A 19,088-nucleotide genomic window follows, 5' to 3' on the forward strand; every position below is an offset into this window, starting at 1 on the left:
TGACTGCCTTTTTTGCTATTAACTTAACCTAAAAACTTGACAGAAACTAGAAGAAAATAACACAGAGATTTTACGTGGTTCAGGCTATAAAAGAGCCCTAGTCCACAAGTCTTTTGTATTAGTGAGTTTGAAGCTTGTTTGAGCAAGTTTTAATGGAGTCTCAGGCTGTGTATATATTTCTCTAAGTTTACAATGCTTTAAATAGCCAAAGTTCTGAACCCTTTACAAGGAGATATCCCAACCCTATTTATAGAGGCATGGATCATTAATGCCCTTAATGAATAATTAACACAACATTTCCCATTATTTGGGGAGTAAAATGCTAATTAATTACATAGGGATGCACTAACAAAGACCGTGGGCCTAGGCGAATCACGCGGGGCCCATTTGCAGAAAACTGCCTACCAAATTTATGGGGAACAGGTATCTAACCGTGTCAGGATATGGCGCACGTTTACTCATGTCAGACGATGTCGTGGGAAGTGTTGATTGTCAAGGGTACAAACTCGACACCACTAATCAAGGCTCACCAAAAGTTGTCAGATGATCTAGTGGGCCACAGCATCGGCGACTGTTTAACGCCCAAACGTGACTTCCACTTAGCGGTAGTCGTAGTATAGATGGGCGGTCGATTCCACAAGGAGGTAAAAGAACAAGTTAATCAATAAATAAATGTTAGAGATAAATAATGTGAGGAAAATGGAACAAGTGATATTTTTGTTGTTTTAGAGATTTAAATATTAGAAATAAAGATAGATTAAAATGTGATGTAACAATAGGTAACAAGTAGGAAGGATCAAGAATCACCAATATGCATACTCATTTATTTAGATCTTTGATTCACAAAAATTACACAAATGGATAGTTCACATCCCAACTATTCATTTGGAAGATTTAACATTAAAGCACAAATATATTTTACAAAAATGTATTCAAGTGATTATTATTCTTTACCATGGAAAGATGAGATAAATCTTATGAGAAATCTAAAAGTGACATTATACCATTGGCAATAATGCAATACAAGATTGGACATAAAACCTAACACAAATATTACTTTTACCATTTATAAAATACATAGAAAGAGCATGACTAATTCTATATAGATTTTAGCAAAAGTAAATATATATGGATGAGATGGAGAAAATGATAAAGATATTATCTATATTATTTTCACTAATTTGATAATACATAGAAAGTGCTTGACAAAATCTATATACTATTAGTAAACATAATTATAGATAACAAGATGAAGAAATAGAGATGAAAGAAAATAAATCACTCAAATATATAAACTTTAAGCACATGGTGAATCAAAAATACCAAACAAAGTCATAGTGCATATAGGATCATCCTAACCTTCCCAAGAAGGTTAGCCTATTATGCTAGACATTCTCATAAAATTCTAGAGAGAAAATATGAGAAATGAGACTAAAATTTGGTAGAGTTTTGCTACCTAAAAATTACATACCAAATGTGAAGAAAGTGTCCCTATTTATAGATTGAGAGAAGGACTAAAAAGAAATTAAATAATAATTTGGGGTTTACAAAATAAATCTGAAATATTAATAATAAAATATGATTTTGAAAAATCAAATCTTATTATTAATATTAACCTAGCTATTTTGGTGTATGGTCAAAATGCCATTTTTCAAAAGCACCAAAAAAGATGAGCTTTAAAGCTCAAAATGGTAATTTTGCAAGGCCCAATACCCACAAAATATGGGTTGAAAGTGGCTGGTAGCAGCTGGTCCATTGACCCATTTTCAGCCAATGGGAAGAAGACACGTGGATAGTAGGCTGGAAAAGGGTGAGCTCGGGTTGGGCTTTCGGAATGGGCTTCAGCTGCATTGGATGGAGTTGCAAAAGAAGGCAAGGCCTTCTTTGGGCCTCAGCTTTCTTGGGCCGCTGGGATGAATGGTCACGTTGTACATAATATGCATATAGGGGCATGATGCAAAATGACTCTTAATGTTGTGTGAAAGTAAGTAAATGTCCATGTTTTTAATTTTGTAGTAAAATAGCATAATCATCTATTTAATATCACATATTACCAAATACACCCTTTAACAAATTACTATTTTATTCTAAATATTTTAATATTATGGTATATGTATATTAGTTTTGTTTAATTAGTTTTTATTTTAAAGTTATTTTGATTTTTTTTCATTTTTTATGGGTTGTTGAATGATATACCATACCACAAAATATATATACTGAGTTGAAAAATAATATACCATCAAAACTTATAAAATTATTACTAAAAACTGTATATACTATGCTAACAAAGTTATATACTACCATTAAAATGTATATACTATGATACAAAATTATATACTACCACTATGTATAATAAAATAGAAATTAAATATCACAAAAAAAAAATTATATACCATACTACAAAAAATATATACACTAATTGGAAAATAATACACCAACAACCTATAAAAAACTTAAAAAATCAATATAACTTCAAAATAAAAACTAATTAAACAAAACTAATATACATATACCACTATATTAAAGTCATACAGTCCTAAATAAATAAATAAATTATAAAAAAGGACAATTTAGGTAATCAACAATATAAAAGGGTCATTTATCTACAATTTAAAAAATGATGACATTAGCTTCTTGATGGCTTTATTTTGGGCTATTTCCTATAAATTCTCTATGCATATATGCATATATGTGGGTCAATGCAAGGCTGATGGTCACGTTGTACATAATATGCATATATGTGCATGGTGGGTCAATGCAGGTGGAAAGGAGCTGGGACGCGTGGCAGGCGGGGAGCGCGACAAGTGGCTGCTGGAGAGAAGGGAAAGCTTTGGGCCTGTGATGCTTTGGGCCGAATTTATGGGCTTCAATTTTGCAAAAATGCCAACTTTTCCTCCTTTCTTCAACTTTATTTCTTTATTTTTTCTTTCTTTTCTTTATGACAAAATGCATCTTTAATTCCTACAAAATAACAATAAATTAAATTGTAATCAAATATTTTCATTTATAAAATAAATCATATTAATTCCATGAAAATATTAATTAAAACTTAATACATTTTGACAATTAAAATCAACAAATATGCATTTTTGGGCACTAATCAGCGACTGACACCTAGCAACTACTCCAGGTCCGAGGACAAGAATCCTAAACCTAGGAATTGGCGAATGACGAGAGCGCGAACCATTTGTATGGTACTCGGGACGTGACCTCACTGGGAGACATCCACACCTTAGAGATAGGTCACGGACGTGGCCTCGAGGACAAACCTCGAGGTGTGGCCTCATTTGGAGACATCCACGTCTAGTCAAATCATAGTATGAAACCTTACTAGCGCTCCAGGAGCTCAATTACTTCTCTAATGAATGTCACATGTCCTCTGGTGAAAACACGGACAACAGATTTCTTACTTAATATGTTATTCACTATTTTATTCATTATATATGATCTTAATTCTCTCGTATTAATACAAATCATATTCTCATGAATGAATAAGGAATTTTCTTGATGTTGTTACAAAACTAATTCAAACATCAATTATAATATTCAAATATAATAACATTGTACTTTTATTTAAATCAATAAAATGTCTTTACATGCTTTTAGGGCATTAATTCTAATATATACACGGTGAAAACTAAAACATACATCTCTCCGGCCTTGTTCTTCTTGTTACCAGCCTCATCACCCTCACCATTTCCTTTCCTCTTATTATTCCCGATCTGACAATTGCCAGTTGTTGGCAGTGCGGTTACAGGTGCATTGGGTATAGCTCCCACGGGCTGAATGATCGTGTTATTGGTTGCTGCCATCATCAATGTTTCTTCCTTTGAATTTATCCATTGTTGAGCCCGGGATAAAACCTCATCTATATTCTTAACACCCTTCTTCTATAGCTCTTTCCAAAATTGACCTCTGGGAATTATTCTAGCTCGCATTTCCATCAGCTTAGCATTGTCATCCATTTCTCTATCCTAGGCTACAAATCATTCATAAAGGCTTTAAGAGTTTCCCTTGGATGTTGCTTGATATTAGCTAGAGAATCAGCTTCTACGCATCTTTCTTTTGCAACATGAAATTGTTTCTTAAAATCGCAAGAGAATTGACTCCAAGATGTGATTGAATGTCTTCGAAACTTGACAAACCACATTTTAGCAACATGGGCCCAAACTATAGGATTAACAGGGACCTGGTTATTGGCCCCAACTCCTGTTGGCACGTTGTACAAACTCTGGTCCCTCCAAACTTTAGCTCGGTTATCTAGGACATTCTTACTGTCACGTCCCTCGGTTGAGTGTAACTTTATTCGCAATCTGAATGTTTCTGCCTCCTTTGCGCGTTGAGATCATAGATCTGATAAAGCATTGTCGCAATAACTTCGTTCTATGTTAAGATGATCAGCAGGTCGGGCCTTGTCTCCTACATGATTGAGCATTATTAACACTCTTCAACCTACTTTCATGACGACTCTATGTCCAGTAACTATCCTCTGCTAAGCTTACAACTCGGTTGTGAGGACAAGGAGGTGGATCATTCACATGAATTATGATTTTGGTTTGACAGGATCGAGTTACATGTGTTACATCTCTAGGGGAACTTGAAACATTTCCCCAGGCTCTTTGCTGGGACCCTGAGCTCGAGGAGGAGAAGGATGAAAAATAGGTGAAGGAGGGTAGCGAATAAGAGAAGCAGCTCATTGACCGCTTAGTAATACAGCCTGAGGGCATTCCACATCTAGTGGTATCTCTCTCCTCTAATGGTGGTATATCATCCTGATTTTCCCTGATAGAAGTGACTCAATCTGTCGGATTAGAAGGGAGTCCGTCTCTGTTTTCCCGAGCTATCTGATTAACTCGTTGTAGTTCAACTTGGGGTGTTTGCCCTCCAAATAGCAACTGCATACGAGGAGTTGTTTTCCTGACAGAGTGGCTGATATTCTTATGTGGGCGCCCTCAGGACCTGGTTCGCTGAGATCCAAGTGTCCTTCTGGCACCTTGAATTGTTGTAGGTGGCAATCTCGCCATGATTTCATCAATGCGCCTGTTTACACTAACTAGTTGATCCTTGAGTTAAGAATTTTCTCGCTCGACCTGCCCAACATAATATGAGGAAACATAAATTTCTCTTTTTGGGTGTGTTGATGAACTCCCTGTGTTCTTGTTTTTTCCTATGTTGTGTTGGGGATTTTTCAGCACATCGAGAGGTTCCTTTCTCTGTTGGTATTGCAGACTCATATTCTCTGTAAGTGGTGGGCAAGGTTGACTCTTCTTCACAGGCCGATCGTTTGGTAGTCATGACTGTTTTCGCAAAAAAGTGTTTTCTAGGAAATTAAAATCGATCCAAAAAATCAAACCTAACGCTCTCAATGAAAGTACCAAACTATTAACGCGGTTTTTCATCAACTTAGAATTAAAAACAGAATTGAGAGAGTTTAAGCTTGAATAAACTGATTTGAAGCAAATAATAAAATCACACCACAATTTTTACGTGGTTCAGTGGTTAAAATCCACCTAATCCACAAGTCACTGTTATTTTCTGAGTGTTTTTCTTAGAGAGAATAATCTGGGATTATTTCTCCAGAGTTTTGGTACATCAAAAGCCAGCGTCCCTTTCATAGTTCATTTTTCTCCTCTTTATAATGGAGAGTGAACACATTAGGGTTTTTGATCACTTTGAGTAACTACGGGTAATTACACTATTCACTAATTAATTGATATCTAATACAATAAATACGGGCATAAATCTGAATCTCTCTTTATAAAGAAAGAATCCTGGATCTTTAGGGATTTGCTAGCGCATATCTCTTATTGCTTGTCTTCCTCAAGCTGCAACTGCCTCGTGATAATTCGAACAAACTTATTGCATAAGGCGAGCGAACATACTAAGTCGAGCTCTGATCATATTGTCATATTTCAAAGTCTGACTAAATACGAACTTGAATAAATACTCAGTTCGTGTTTGGATAAATCCAAACAATTCACATTACCATCACTTAATTGGGGATATTAATGACTCAAACGACCTACTGTTCGGTACCCTAAGCTAAATACTTCCGCTCGAATTTCAGGTTACAATAAGATCCTTTGCTGAATATAATAGAATAATAACTTAAAAGTGGAAGCACTAACTTAAAGACATTGTTGAAAATTGCATAAAAAATTTAGATTTTCCAAGAAAACACTTCTCTCTGTGTATGTTCTATGATGGGGATGGGGAAGGAGAGAATATAAGATAGTATTTCTTGAGACCACTACCTATTTTATATTAGCTTATTATTCTTTTTTCCTTATTTTTCTCTCCAATTTTTTTTTTTATCTTTCTCTCTTTCCTTCTTTCTTTTTCTATTATTTTAATTAATAAGATACATTTAAAGATGTAATATTTAAATGATAAAGAAAATATAAAGAAGTTAATGTATGATGTAATATAAAAATTAATGTAAAATAGAGAAAATTGAGTTTTAGAGATGTATTTTGAAGAATAAAGAAGAAGAGTAGCTGTTGCTGTTGGGAGTGCTCTTAACCTCAAATAATTGTTATTCCTATATTAGTAAACATGTACTTAGTCCATTTTAAAGAAACGCATGCAGTCTTTTAATTCCAACTCTATTTCTACTAACAGCTTTTCACGTATAAGGGAACCAACTGGGATTATATGTATATGGAAAGCAAATTAAAAGATGGGGATGGAAATTTGGGGAAAATATTTTGGTCGGTATTCCAGTTTTCATTCTCAGTTTAAACTGTTTTAAATAATTGTTCTAATTCGATTAATAAGGACGTTGACTCATTATATTTAGACCAATTAAAATTTAAGCCAATATTAGGGTTTGAAATTCACAACCCAAATTAGTACTAACCACTTATTTCTCTAATTATGTTTAATGATAATAATTGAGCTGCGTAAGTATTTTGAATGGTGCAAGAGATATTATTGAAAAGAAGGCAATACTTTTGCAGATGTGCTAGCACGTTCTGTCAGAATCCATACTATACAATCTGTATACGGAAACTTTATTCATACACATATGTATCACTAAATAAAAGACCATGTTACATGATAAGCCTGCAAAATTAGGTGACTGAAATTGGTACACTCAGAAGCAGGTTTACAAGAAAGAAATATTCATGAGAGAACGTTTAAGTAAGATCAAATTTGTAATGAATGACACTGACATACAAGGGTGATGCAGAAATCAATTTCCAAAGGACATATAAGATTTGCTTACACCTCAACTTTCATGGATAACAAAAGTATGATACTGCAAAACTACTGCACATACAAACCAATACCAGAGGGAAAGGTGGGGTGACTTATATTAATGATCAAGTAACATAAAGAAAACTTTGGATCTTGTATATATATATTTATATATATTTAAACTTAAATCTATTGGAAGAACTGAAGCAATCAGAATCTACAGCACAGAAGGCCCTGCCTCCAACCCTTGTCTTTTCGAAAACGTCGGCGTTCAGCCTTGGCCATTCTAACTGGACTGCTATTCCATTCAGACTGTAATCTGCATAACAATTTCAAAAAAGATGTATGGTTAGTGATTGATTTAATATATGTAAATATAGATTAGTATGAAGAGCAATATGAGTGTATATTATTTACACGGGGAAGGCAAATGAACGAGTGCTTGTTGTACTGCTATCTGATCGAAGAGAGACACTGCCTGAGTATGGTATAGATCCTGAATAATTTATTCGACCTGACATTGGACCAGCAGCAGAAAAACTGGACTCTCCATGGCTATAATGAAATTGACCCGAAACAGTATGTACACCGAATGTCCCATCTTCAAACATGGGCATGTCTCGACTTTGGTGAGCATCACTATTTCGCGGAGACTCCTCTTTATCTATGACATGTTCAACTGGACTTGAAACATTCTGTGTTTCAGAAGTCCTTTCATCAGCTGAGGAAGTATCTGGAGTTTCATCACATCCACTAACACCTTGGTGAGAGCACTCCTCTCTGGCCAAATCTTGTTGAGCTCTCATTGCAGAAGTCCCATCCTCAACCTCAACCATTGTGTTTGGAGCTTCGTTGCCTCCACAGACACCATTTTGAAGATCCTCCTCTCTTGTTACAATAACAGAAGAATGATTGTGTTGAACTTCGTTTGAAACAACTGGATCATCAACGGGAGAAGAATCTTCAATTTCTAGACATTCAGATGTGCCATTATGAGAACACTCCTCTTTGGTAACGGTTGCAGGTACTAAGGATTCAAAATCACCAGTTCTGTTTCCCTTCTCTTCCTTGCTATCGTTGGATAACTGGTTGTCAAGGCTACTGCTACTTGATAGTTCTTCGGCTGCAGAAACAGAAGATGGTATTTCCAATTCTTCCTCAGTACTATTATTTAACTTCTCAGCTAGCATAGCAGAGCTCATGCTAACCATTTGTGTTGTTTCACTTGCATTGTCACTTGACGTCTGCATTGAAAATTATCACATACATCACGATCTAAAACATCAAAGAGCTCTAGCACTGTATCCTCCAAACTGTCAGCTTAAAAATATTTCCAATTAGAACTAAAATTTTAACGACGAACAATCAACTGATCCGATTGTTAATAGCTAATATTGGTATTGACTAACAAACTTTTTATAAAACATTGTTTCAGTTCCTTGTAAAATTACTAACAAATTACATGTAAACTCCAAACGGGAAGCCCCAAAACAACAAGAGATCTAATTAACAGCATTGACACAGTGCATAAACAAGCCAGACATGATTGCACTGAGCCTACTGGCTAAGAAACACATACCTGAACTTGCACAGATGCAATGTCATCACAACTAGAAGCCTTGGAGTGGAGATTCTCTATGCATAACTCTCTCATCATAATTACATTTTCAGGAAAAATCTTATCGCTGGGAACCTCATTTCCAATCTCACATGTTGAGTCACATTTCACCTCACCTCTCAGGATCAAATCCTTGGATTCACAATCATCGACAGATTCCTTTTCAGACTGATTTTTAACAGAAGATTTTAAAGCAGTTGAACTTGGAATACCAATATCCATGTGTTCTTTACTAAGTTGTTCATTTTCATCTGCATCAGGAAACACAAAGGTGCAAAGATCTTTCTTGTTTTCGCCATTTCCAAATAAAAACTTGTCCTGGGACGGCACTCCTTCATCAATGCAGATGTCCTTGACAGAACTGAAACTACTCTCCTTGTAGCAAACTTGAAGTTCCGGCAGTTCACATTCCATAACACTTTTGTCCGTATAATAGTTTGATCCTTTTTGTATCTCCAAAGAAGATTTAGTAAATGGAGCCACAAACTCTTCAACCTCATATTCGTTCTTAAAACAATCAACTTTTGATGCAGCCAAACGATCTTCATCGTTCATCAAGTAAATTAACTGAGCAGCATCTTTCTCGTTGTCCTTAAAATCACACAAGGTCCCATTTTGACCTTCCTTCGTGATGCTTTGCGACTTCAGCCCAGTAGAATCCAGAGAGATGTTGTTGTAATCAAATGGCTTGCTGTCAGGCTTGTGACCCGGAGATATGTGGCCAAACACAGATTCTCTTTCTGCATATGCATCAAAAGTCCCAATGGATTCAAATTAGAATATCAGCTGAAAATGATCAAGCCATGTGAAATGCTCAAATGGATGGGACTTTATCAAGATTTTAAAAAAAAATACATCCAAGTATAATAGTCAATAAGCTATAACGATATTCCTCGCTCACTATTAAAAGGATTTATTACAGATATTAAAGAAGCCAGAATGTAGAAGTTTTCAAATATAGACTAACATAGTCAAACGTCAATTACCAAGTTTCATGGTTTATGGATGTAGAAGGACAAGAGAATCTTCAGAGCTATAGCAAGGGAAATTCTCAAGCATGAATCCTGCCCAACAAAAAACTATATGTTAAGAGAAACTTGAGATGGCACACACAGAAAAAAAAAAAAGGCGAAAGAAATGGAATAGAGAAATAAAGACCCCTTAGTGGGAAAAAATATCTAGAGGTTTCACTTGAACACAAACATGTAGAAAATATTCTTCACTAAATTATCAAAACTTGAAAGTACTCTCAGATGCAGACGAGGTGCAAATAACCAAATCTACCAAATTTAGCAGACATGTTACCATCAAAGTTCTCAAACTGTCTGCAACTATAATTTTCACCAAAATTTTAATTTAAAAAGGATAAAAAATAAAAATAAAACCACCAAACTATAACTACTATCTATCAGAAACTAATTCATTAACAAACTGATTTATGGCCGGATAAAAGAATAGCTCATCTGATTTTTGTACAGAACAAATATTTTGTGGATTACAACTAAGCAGCGAATCAGACCAACTAATTTATTTTAAGAAAGAAAAATGAATAAAAACTCAGACAAAATATAAGTTCCAACCACAGTTTCCATTACAAACTAACAATCAGAATAAATAAATATTATTAATTTAAAAAAAAAGACCCATACTGCTCAAAATAAAAATAAATAACATGTCCACCTCCATTGTTCTTTCAAACAACCCCTCAACCAAAAAAAAAAAAGGAAAGAAAGAAAGAAACGAAAATTAATATAAGATTTAATAAATAGCACCGTGAAAAAAGCTTTGAGTTAACAGTGGGGAATCTTAAAAGTCAGTTCTCAATGTGCAACAAGACAGGAGAGAGTTTGGAGCTTTTGAAAAGCTTAGGCTTCAACAGCAAAACTATGACTGAAAATGTAAATCACAAGGAAATTTCTAAACTTAAGGTTGTCTTCTTATGCAATACTTCTTTCTTTTTGTCATGTAGCTAACAATTTTCAGATCCAACTCAATAAAACACAAAAACCCAGATGAAAAAAGTATATTTTTAAAAATTTAAAAAAAAAAAAACAGGTGAGTTTAGTTAGTTTACAGGCGGAAGAACCAGTAAAAACCAAAATGAAAGAATAAGAAAGATCTAATATCAGATCCAACCCCCCACTCTAAAAAAAAATACAAAGAGAGAGAGAGAGGAGGAGGAAAAAAAATCCTTATTAAAAATAAGTGAGTGAAACAAGACAAGTGAACAAAAAAGTGAGTACCTTTAATTTTTTATTTTTTTTCCTTGATCAAATATGATGAAGAGAATAGAAGAGAAGTGTTATGTATTCACCTTAAGAAGTACTGCAGTACAAATATAAGAAAACCCTTTTAGCCCATATCTGTTGAGATTAGAGAAAAAACATACTAAAGTTTCTTCTTCTACCCCAGGAACAGAAGGAGATGTGAGTTTGGTGAAACGATAAACCTGAGAGTGGCAGAGAACTGAGAAAATGATGAAGATTCTAAAGAGGACCGAATAGAGTGAAAGAAGATGAAGAAAAGAACAGAGTATCAAATATAACAGAGATTTCTAAACATAAATAAATATAGATATATAAAAAAGAAAGTAAACTGGGTCGGGCACAGCACACCGCTTTCCACAACTCTCCGCTTTCCACAACTCTCTCCGCAATAAATTCTGGGCGAGAGAGAGAAAGAGAGTTGAGTGAGAGCAACAAACGGCTCCTTTCAATTAATTAATAAATAGCATTCATTAACTAACCCCATCTTCTCCTCCCTCTCTCTATCTCTACTGCTACACTCTACAACTCCCCCCATTTAATTCACCACCAATACTCTCTCTCTCTTCCCCACTTTTTTTTTTATCATTAATATCCCGAGAACAAAAAATAAAATAAAAAATAACACCCTTCATTCCTTACAAGCCTACTTCCTTAATTTCGTCACTTTCCCGCGAATCCAAACAAATTTCTGTCCTCCCAAACACCCCATATATCTCTCTCCGCATTTAAAAACAAATAAAAATTACTTATGCCGCCCACCTTATGGAAACTGGCCTCCGACGACGCTGCACACCAGAGTATCTGAACTTAACAACCTCTTTTTCTGAAGCTTCACTCTCCGAAAGTCAAAGCTTTTAACTCTGTTTTTTCACGTGAAAAGAAAGCTCAGTTTTTTTTTTTTTTTTTGTCGTTAGAAACTCCAAAAGCAAAAACGGCAGAATGGTTTTCTCCGCAAAATCTCAGGGTCTATTTGCGGAGAGAAGAAGAAAAAGAGAATAGGTAGGACTTGGGAGAAGGATCTGTTTGTTAATTTTTGAGCTGGCTCCGTCGTTGACTACCCCATCATCGTCGTCATCATCATCGCTATAAGGATCTATTTTCAATCTTTTTTATAATTTCACCGGGGCCCACTTTCCCATGACTTTTTTCACTTTCATCCTTCCCACTCAATTTGACCAATTCCGTACAACGGTCTTCACCTCACTTAACGTGAGTCACCAATTATCCGCCATCCGATTTCCAGAAGCGGCGCGAGCTTATGGTGTTACTGTGGAATCGGGTGCAGAGAATCGAGACTGGTGATGGAATGGAGATCTGAAGCTGGGCTTTCCTGGGATCGGCAGTGCGGGTTGGTCAAAATGACATGGGCCTTGATTGGCTCACACGTGTCGGCTACTCGGGCATGATTACTAACGTGCGGATGGAGGGACCGAGCACCTCATTTGTCGCTAATTGGGCTTGGGCAGGGGTATTAACGTAATTTCAATTTGATTGTGGGTGGGTGTTGGGTACTGTTATAGGACTCCGCTGTACTTTGTAATTTTAAATCTTGAAGCCAATGATTGTAAAAGTGAGTAAAACCTTGGCTCCACCAAAAAAGCTAACGCAGAATGGGTTTTGACTTTTATCAACATCTTTAATCTTTTCATTTTTTATATTTAATATTCTTACTTTTTAAAAATCAAATAGTTTCTCTTTTAATTTTTTTTGGCATAATTCCGAGATTAGAATAATTACAGCTTTTGCACGTATAATGATTTTCATTTAACAAAAATTCTGTTAGATTAAGATTTTTAAAAAAATTCTACCATCATCAGTGTCTTAATTAAAATACTTCAGTTCAAATAGTGAAATGCAATTAAAATAGTCTTTCTATTCTCTAGTGGAGTTTTAATATGTCTTGTCTTTCATAATATATATTTATTGCAATAATTGTTAGTAAAATAATATAATTTGATTAATAATACAATTTATCCCCATTTTTCCTTATATGGACGAAAATGATATTTCATAACTAATTGTACAACTACACTCTAAAACTTATTGTTAATTTGTATTCATTTTGATTAACTCGTTAATTTAATTGCAAAATTCACTATTACTCTTTTGTATTGTACCATTTAATGCTATTTTTTCAATCTTTTAAATATATACTATTTATCTCCAAGTTTATAACATGTCTTGCCTATTATAAAATATTATATTATATTTTTAATATAAATTAGTATATTACATAATACAAATGCAGTTAGTTACTAGGTGGTTTTTTTTATTTTTTATTTTTTTTTAAGAACTAGGTGGTTCTATTATTATTTTTTTGAAGTATAAGGAAACTATGTTTGTGTGGTTTACATATAATTAATATTCAAATATTTTATATTTTAAAATTATTATAAATTATTGGTAATTTCTGCATTTCAAATACAAGAATAAAAAAATGGTAAAATAGAATAGGAAAGATGGTGAATTTAATATTTCTAAAAAAGATTGTCTTTGCTCGTAAAAAAAAAGATTGTCTTGCTCTTTTTTAAATAAACTTTGATTAAATATATATCACAAAAAAAAAAAAAAGCCAAATCTCACCCTTTATTACAAGAATACTCATAAGTGAAAATAAAAATTATTTGCTCACCGCTTTAATTTTATTTATAGATTAATTTTCATAATATTTTAATTGGTATGCTTTAGCTCGTAGAGTATAAATTGTTTGATAATTAACACAACTCGTATAAAAGTTTATTTAAATATATTTAAATGAATATAAATATTGTTTTTAAATATATGGTTGTTATTTATTATTTTAATATTTTTACAATAACTGAAATTCATTTTTGTTATACTCATTTAAATACTTTTATACTAGTTGTTGTTAATTATCAAATATAATACCATTTTTTATTTATTATTATAATTTATCCTTTACTCAAGGGGCAGGCGTATGCGTATGCGTATGCGTATGCGTATGATGCAATTACTTTATTTTTGTTGTTGAGTAGTGAAGTAATACGTTTTGAAGTCAAGTTGTCTTTCAAATTAATAATTAATTGATTATTGGAACATTGAACCCTCGGCTATTACCCAGGTGTTAAATTACAGGCCTATTTTAATGGGAACTTAATTTTTAACAACCTTGTAGAGAAGCTAATTTACGTTTTTTTTTTAAGAACAATTAGTCAATTTGTCCCCAAACTTTTGTTAGTAGTATGTTTTTACCCCTTTATTTTTTACATTGGCTTCAAATGCCCCTTAAATGGCAAACTTAGTCTTCTCTTACCCCTAACTAATTTTCTTAATATAAATTTATCCCCAAATTTTTTTGTCTAAAACCAAATACCACATGGATGATAAAAATATTTTAGTTTTACCCTAAAATTTTATTTTTATTACAAATTTGACCATACAATTAATTTTTTTATTCAATTATTATGTAAATTAAAACAAAAAAAAGTTATTCATCTTTTACCTATTATTTATAGAATTTGATTGTGATTTTTTTTTGTTGATTATATTATTGATTAAATAGTTAGAAAAAGTTGAAAAAAAACAATTCTTTTTATAATGTTATTAGTGTGTCTATTAGCTACAAATAAAAAAATGTGTGAAAATATTGATTCAGAAAAAACTAAAAAAAATTCTACTTATATAGTTTGTTATGGTTTTTATTTATTTATTAATAAAATTAAATGTGAGTTTGTTAAAATGTTTATTTCTTTCAAAATAGATGTATACATTAATTATGAGTAAATAATATATAAAAATAAGAATTGAAAAAAAGAAGTTGTTGACCACGATTTTGGCCAACGACGAGTAGACGCCAAAACTACAATGAACCTTCAAGAGAAAAATACGACGACACAGATAATTTTATAGTGGTTCAGCCTCAATTTATTGGTAATAGCCTAATCCACTTTGAGTTATGATATATATTCTACACTTAAGATCAGATGAATTTGAGCCAACTGAGTTTCTTAAGTTTAAATAGAAAAATACATAGTTTCTCTCTCTAAACTTTCTTAGAAAATGCCCCAAGAATACCCCAAGGAACAGTCTCAAAGTCTCCAAACTAGAGAGTTTTTCTCAGTCTAAAAAGATCAGCTCCCTAAAATGATGCCATGAGCCATTTATTTATAGGCTCATGGATCGTACATCAGATATTTCCTTTGATTGGATCATTTCTGTTACTCTCACAATATTTAATTAATAATAACATTTAAAATACAACAATATGCGACTTCTTTGGGATAAACTAAGAGATTCTCGTGTAGGTACGACTAATTCTAGCCGAAGCCGTTACCGGAACTTCGCTTGCATAACGATGATCTGTCTAGTCGACCAACTTCACTCCTTGAAGAAAGACTGGTCGGCCAAAACACTCGACTGGTCGGCCAAAACAGCTGACTGGTCAACCATGCACTCCACCGGTCGGTCAAATACTTCACTGGCTGGCCATGTACTCCACTGGTCGACTAAACACTTCACCGGTCGGCCATGCACTCCACCGGTCGGCCAAACACCTCACCGGTCGCCCATGCACATGCACTCCATCGGTCTAACATGACACATCTCTGGTCTAACATGGCACATCTCTGGTCTAGCATGACACTTCTCTGGTCTAACATGACACATCTCTGGTCTAACATGGCACATCTCTGGTCTAGCATGACACTTCTCTGGTCTAACATGACACATCTCTGGTCTAACATGGCACATCTCTGGTCTAACATGACACATCTATGGTCTAGCATGACACTTCTCTGGTCTAGCATGACACATCTCTAGTCTAGCAAACCACTTGACTGGTCAATCAAAAATCTTCACCGGTCGAACAGAAATTCTATCAGATCGGTCAGATCACTTTATCACAAACTCCGAAGAGCCAACACATTTATTGACTATTAATGTGCCATTTACTGACCATGCATTGCCACTTGTCACTTCTGATTGCCATGTCATCGAACTGAAATTTTGGGGATAACATTTTCCCCCCAAGTTTATTATATGATTTAGTCGTATGATAAAAAATTTCTCTAGCAAAATGTTTTTGAGGTCATCCAAAAGCTTCCATCCGGTCAGTAACTTTCACTTTTGTAGTAAACCCACGATCAAACGTTTCCTTTAGCCCATCAAACTTGTTTCTTTTACCATTCCTAACCGATCAAATTTCTTGTCCCTCGGAAGCCTTGTGCCTCGGAACCCAAACAGCTTCTTGGAAATGCCACTCCTCGGACATGCTGCTCCTAGGATGCACCCCAGCCGCTCGGACACTTGCCACCATCCACTCGGACGCAGCCCCAGCTGCTCGGACATGCAGCCAACATCCGCTCAGATGCAGCCCTAGCTGCTAGGACACGCAGCCACTATCCGCTCGGACGCAGCTTCTCGGATGCCCAGCCAGCAGCTTGGACATGCCAACCTCTCGGATGCGCACCTACAGCAGCTCATCGGGCACCTCTTGTTGCCTAGCTCCTCGGATGCAGCACCATCTCCCAGCCGATCGGACACGCACCAAATCCGCTCGGACACCTCTTGTTGCCTAGCTCCTTGGATGCACGCCATCTACTCGGATCAGCACCCAGCCGCTCGGACGCATGCAGCTGCTCGGTCGCGCACGCTGCCGCTCGGACACATGCAGCCTCACCGCTCGAACACGCATAGCCACTTCGCTGCGCACCTGGCTACTCAAACACCACAGCCTAACCACTCGGATGCATGCCCTTATGTCCTCGGTGATTAGTGCTCAAAAGATGTCATTTTATCAAGTTTAAGTCCAAATCAAATTAAGTTTTGAATAATATTTTCTTGAATTTATTATGATATATTCTTTAAATGAAAAATATTAGTTTTAATTTAATTTAAAAATATTTTATATGAATTATAATGCATTTGAGCCTAATTAAAAGAAAAAAATATAGAAAAGAAAAGAAAAGAAGTTAACTTGAAAAATGAGAGCTGAAAAATGATATTATTGTAGTTAACTTCTCTTTTTTTGTCATTTTAGGCCCAATGCAGGCCCATGGTTCCAGCAGCCCAAAGCCAGCCTCATGCATCTCCTGCCCGCCACATGTCCGCCTGCCAGCCAACCCGAGGCCGCCACGTCGCCTCCTTTAGCAGCCTCCATCAATTGGCAATGCAAGCATGTGACCTTCAACCTCCTTGACACATATATGCATATTATGTACACGTGACCTTGCCATCTTTTGCTGAGGCCCAACGAAGGGCAATCCGATTATGTACAGCTAAGGCCCAACGAAGGCCTTGCCTTCTTTTGCAACTCCATCCAATGCAGCTGAAGACCAATCCAAAAGCCCAACCCAATTCACCCCAGCCAGCTGCCTACGTGTCGCACTTTCATTGGTTGGAGTGGGTCAAAACCCACTTCTGCCACAGCCACTTTCAACCCATATTTTGTGGGTATTGGGCTTTGCAAAATTACCATTTTGAGCTTTAAAGCTCATCTTTTTTGGTGCTTTTGAAAAATGGTATTTTGACCATACACTAAAATAGCTAGGTTAATATTAATAATAAGATTTGATTTTTCAAAATCATATTTTATTATTAATATTTCAGATTTATTTTGTAAACCTCAAATTGTTATTTAATTTCTTTTTAGTCCTTCTCTCCATCTATAAATAGGGACACTTTCTTCACATTTGGTATGTAATTTTTAGAGTAGAGAAACTATAGCAAAATTTCCACTCACTTTCTTCTCATATTTTCTTCTTAGAATTTTGTGAGAATCATGAGCATAATGGCCTAATCTTCCTAGGAAGGTTAGGGATGATTCCATATGCAAGTAATGTTGTTTTGCTACTTTGATTTACTATGTTCTTAATGTAATATATTTGAGTTATTTATGTTCTTTCATCTCTATCTTTATTTTGTTATCTTTATTTACTTATGCTAATAGTATATAGGATTAGTCATGCTCTTTCTATGTGCTTCTAATTAGTAAAAGTAATATTGATACATAATTTTATGTCTAATCTTCTATTGCATTATTGCCCTTGGGTATTTTGTCATTTTTAGATTTTTCATAAGATTAACATTGTGTTTTTAAGGTAAAGAACTTTATAACTCAAATGAACTTTTGTTAGAAAAACTATGGACTTTAATGTTAGATTTTCCAAGTAAATGTTGGGATGTGAACTATTTACTTGTGTATTTTTGTAAATCAAGTAACCAAGTAACTAAACAAGCATATGGATGATTCTTGAAACCTTTCATTTTCTCAAACTCTTGATTACATCTTACCTTTATTTCACTTATCTCATTTCATCACTTTATCAAAAATACAATACCAAAATCTCAAACATCTTTCCATTTACAATTTTATTTACTTCTTGTTACTAACTTTTTGTGTTATTTCCTACTAACCTTTTGATTTTAGGTTACCTCCTTGTGGATCGACTGCCCGATTATACTACAATCACCGCTTAGTGGTTGTCACATTTTGGGCGCTAAACACTCGGGTTTGCACAAAATCTTTATGGTTCATGCAATTATACTTTACTTTTCTTTGTTAACTTGAAACATTCTAAGCCTTTTAGACTTAAAAAGTTATAAGTTTTATGTGAATAGTAAAGTCACTTTGATGTATGCCTTATATTTTCGCATGAGTACTTAGTTTTCTAACTTAGAAATTCTAGACATTTCATAAGTCCATACTAAGTATACTTTCTCACACTCTTATTGCTCTAACATTTTATGAGCATAATGTTTATTGTCACACGAATATTTGCTTCTAACTTGAAATTTTGAAAAATTCCAAGTTACTTAAGCTTTGTCAAACAAGTTAGCTTAATGGCCTTTTTTGACTTCAAAATTTTACAAGTCAGCCTAAAAACAAATATGTTTACTCGTGCTCTTATTGCCTGTGTTAAATTATATACCAGCATACCCCATGTGCCCCCAATCGATCGAGGGTTGAAAGATCCTAGGTCACTTGCTACTTGACCGAATTTGTTCGAGCAGTTTATTGCTCGTGAAACACATAGAATATATTG

At 34.6% G+C, this 19,088-nt stretch overlaps 1 protein-coding gene across 6 annotated transcripts; it reads right to left on the minus strand.

Moving 5' to 3' along the window:
• Positions 1 to 6,987: 6,987 nt before the first annotated feature.
• Positions 6,988 to 12,038, minus strand: LOC133822866 (uncharacterized). 6 transcript variants are annotated; one of them, XM_062255326.1, is made up of 6 exons: positions 11,845 to 12,038; positions 11,208 to 11,267; positions 9,805 to 9,882; positions 8,780 to 9,558; positions 7,618 to 8,444; positions 6,988 to 7,519 (listed from the first exon to the last, which is right to left on the minus strand). In XM_062255326.1, the coding sequence occupies exons 3-6, from the start codon at positions 9,812 to 9,814 to the stop codon at positions 7,411 to 7,413; spliced, it is 1,725 nt and encodes a 574-aa protein (XP_062111310.1). In that variant the 5' UTR covers positions 9,815 to 9,882; positions 11,208 to 11,267; positions 11,845 to 12,038; the 3' UTR covers positions 6,988 to 7,410. The 6 variants fall into 6 exon arrangements, with proteins under 6 accessions (XP_062111310.1, XP_062111306.1, XP_062111309.1 ...); XM_062255322.1 differs by having other exon boundaries at positions 11,133 to 11,267; XM_062255325.1 differs by lacking the exon at positions 11,208 to 11,267.
• Between the last annotated feature and the right edge of the window lie 7,050 nt (positions 12,039 to 19,088).

The sequence above is a fragment of the Humulus lupulus genome, chromosome 3 (assembly GCF_963169125.1).
Source record: "Humulus lupulus chromosome 3, drHumLupu1.1, whole genome shotgun sequence".
In the NCBI taxonomy this organism is placed as follows: Eukaryota; Viridiplantae; Streptophyta; class Magnoliopsida; order Rosales; family Cannabaceae; genus Humulus; species Humulus lupulus.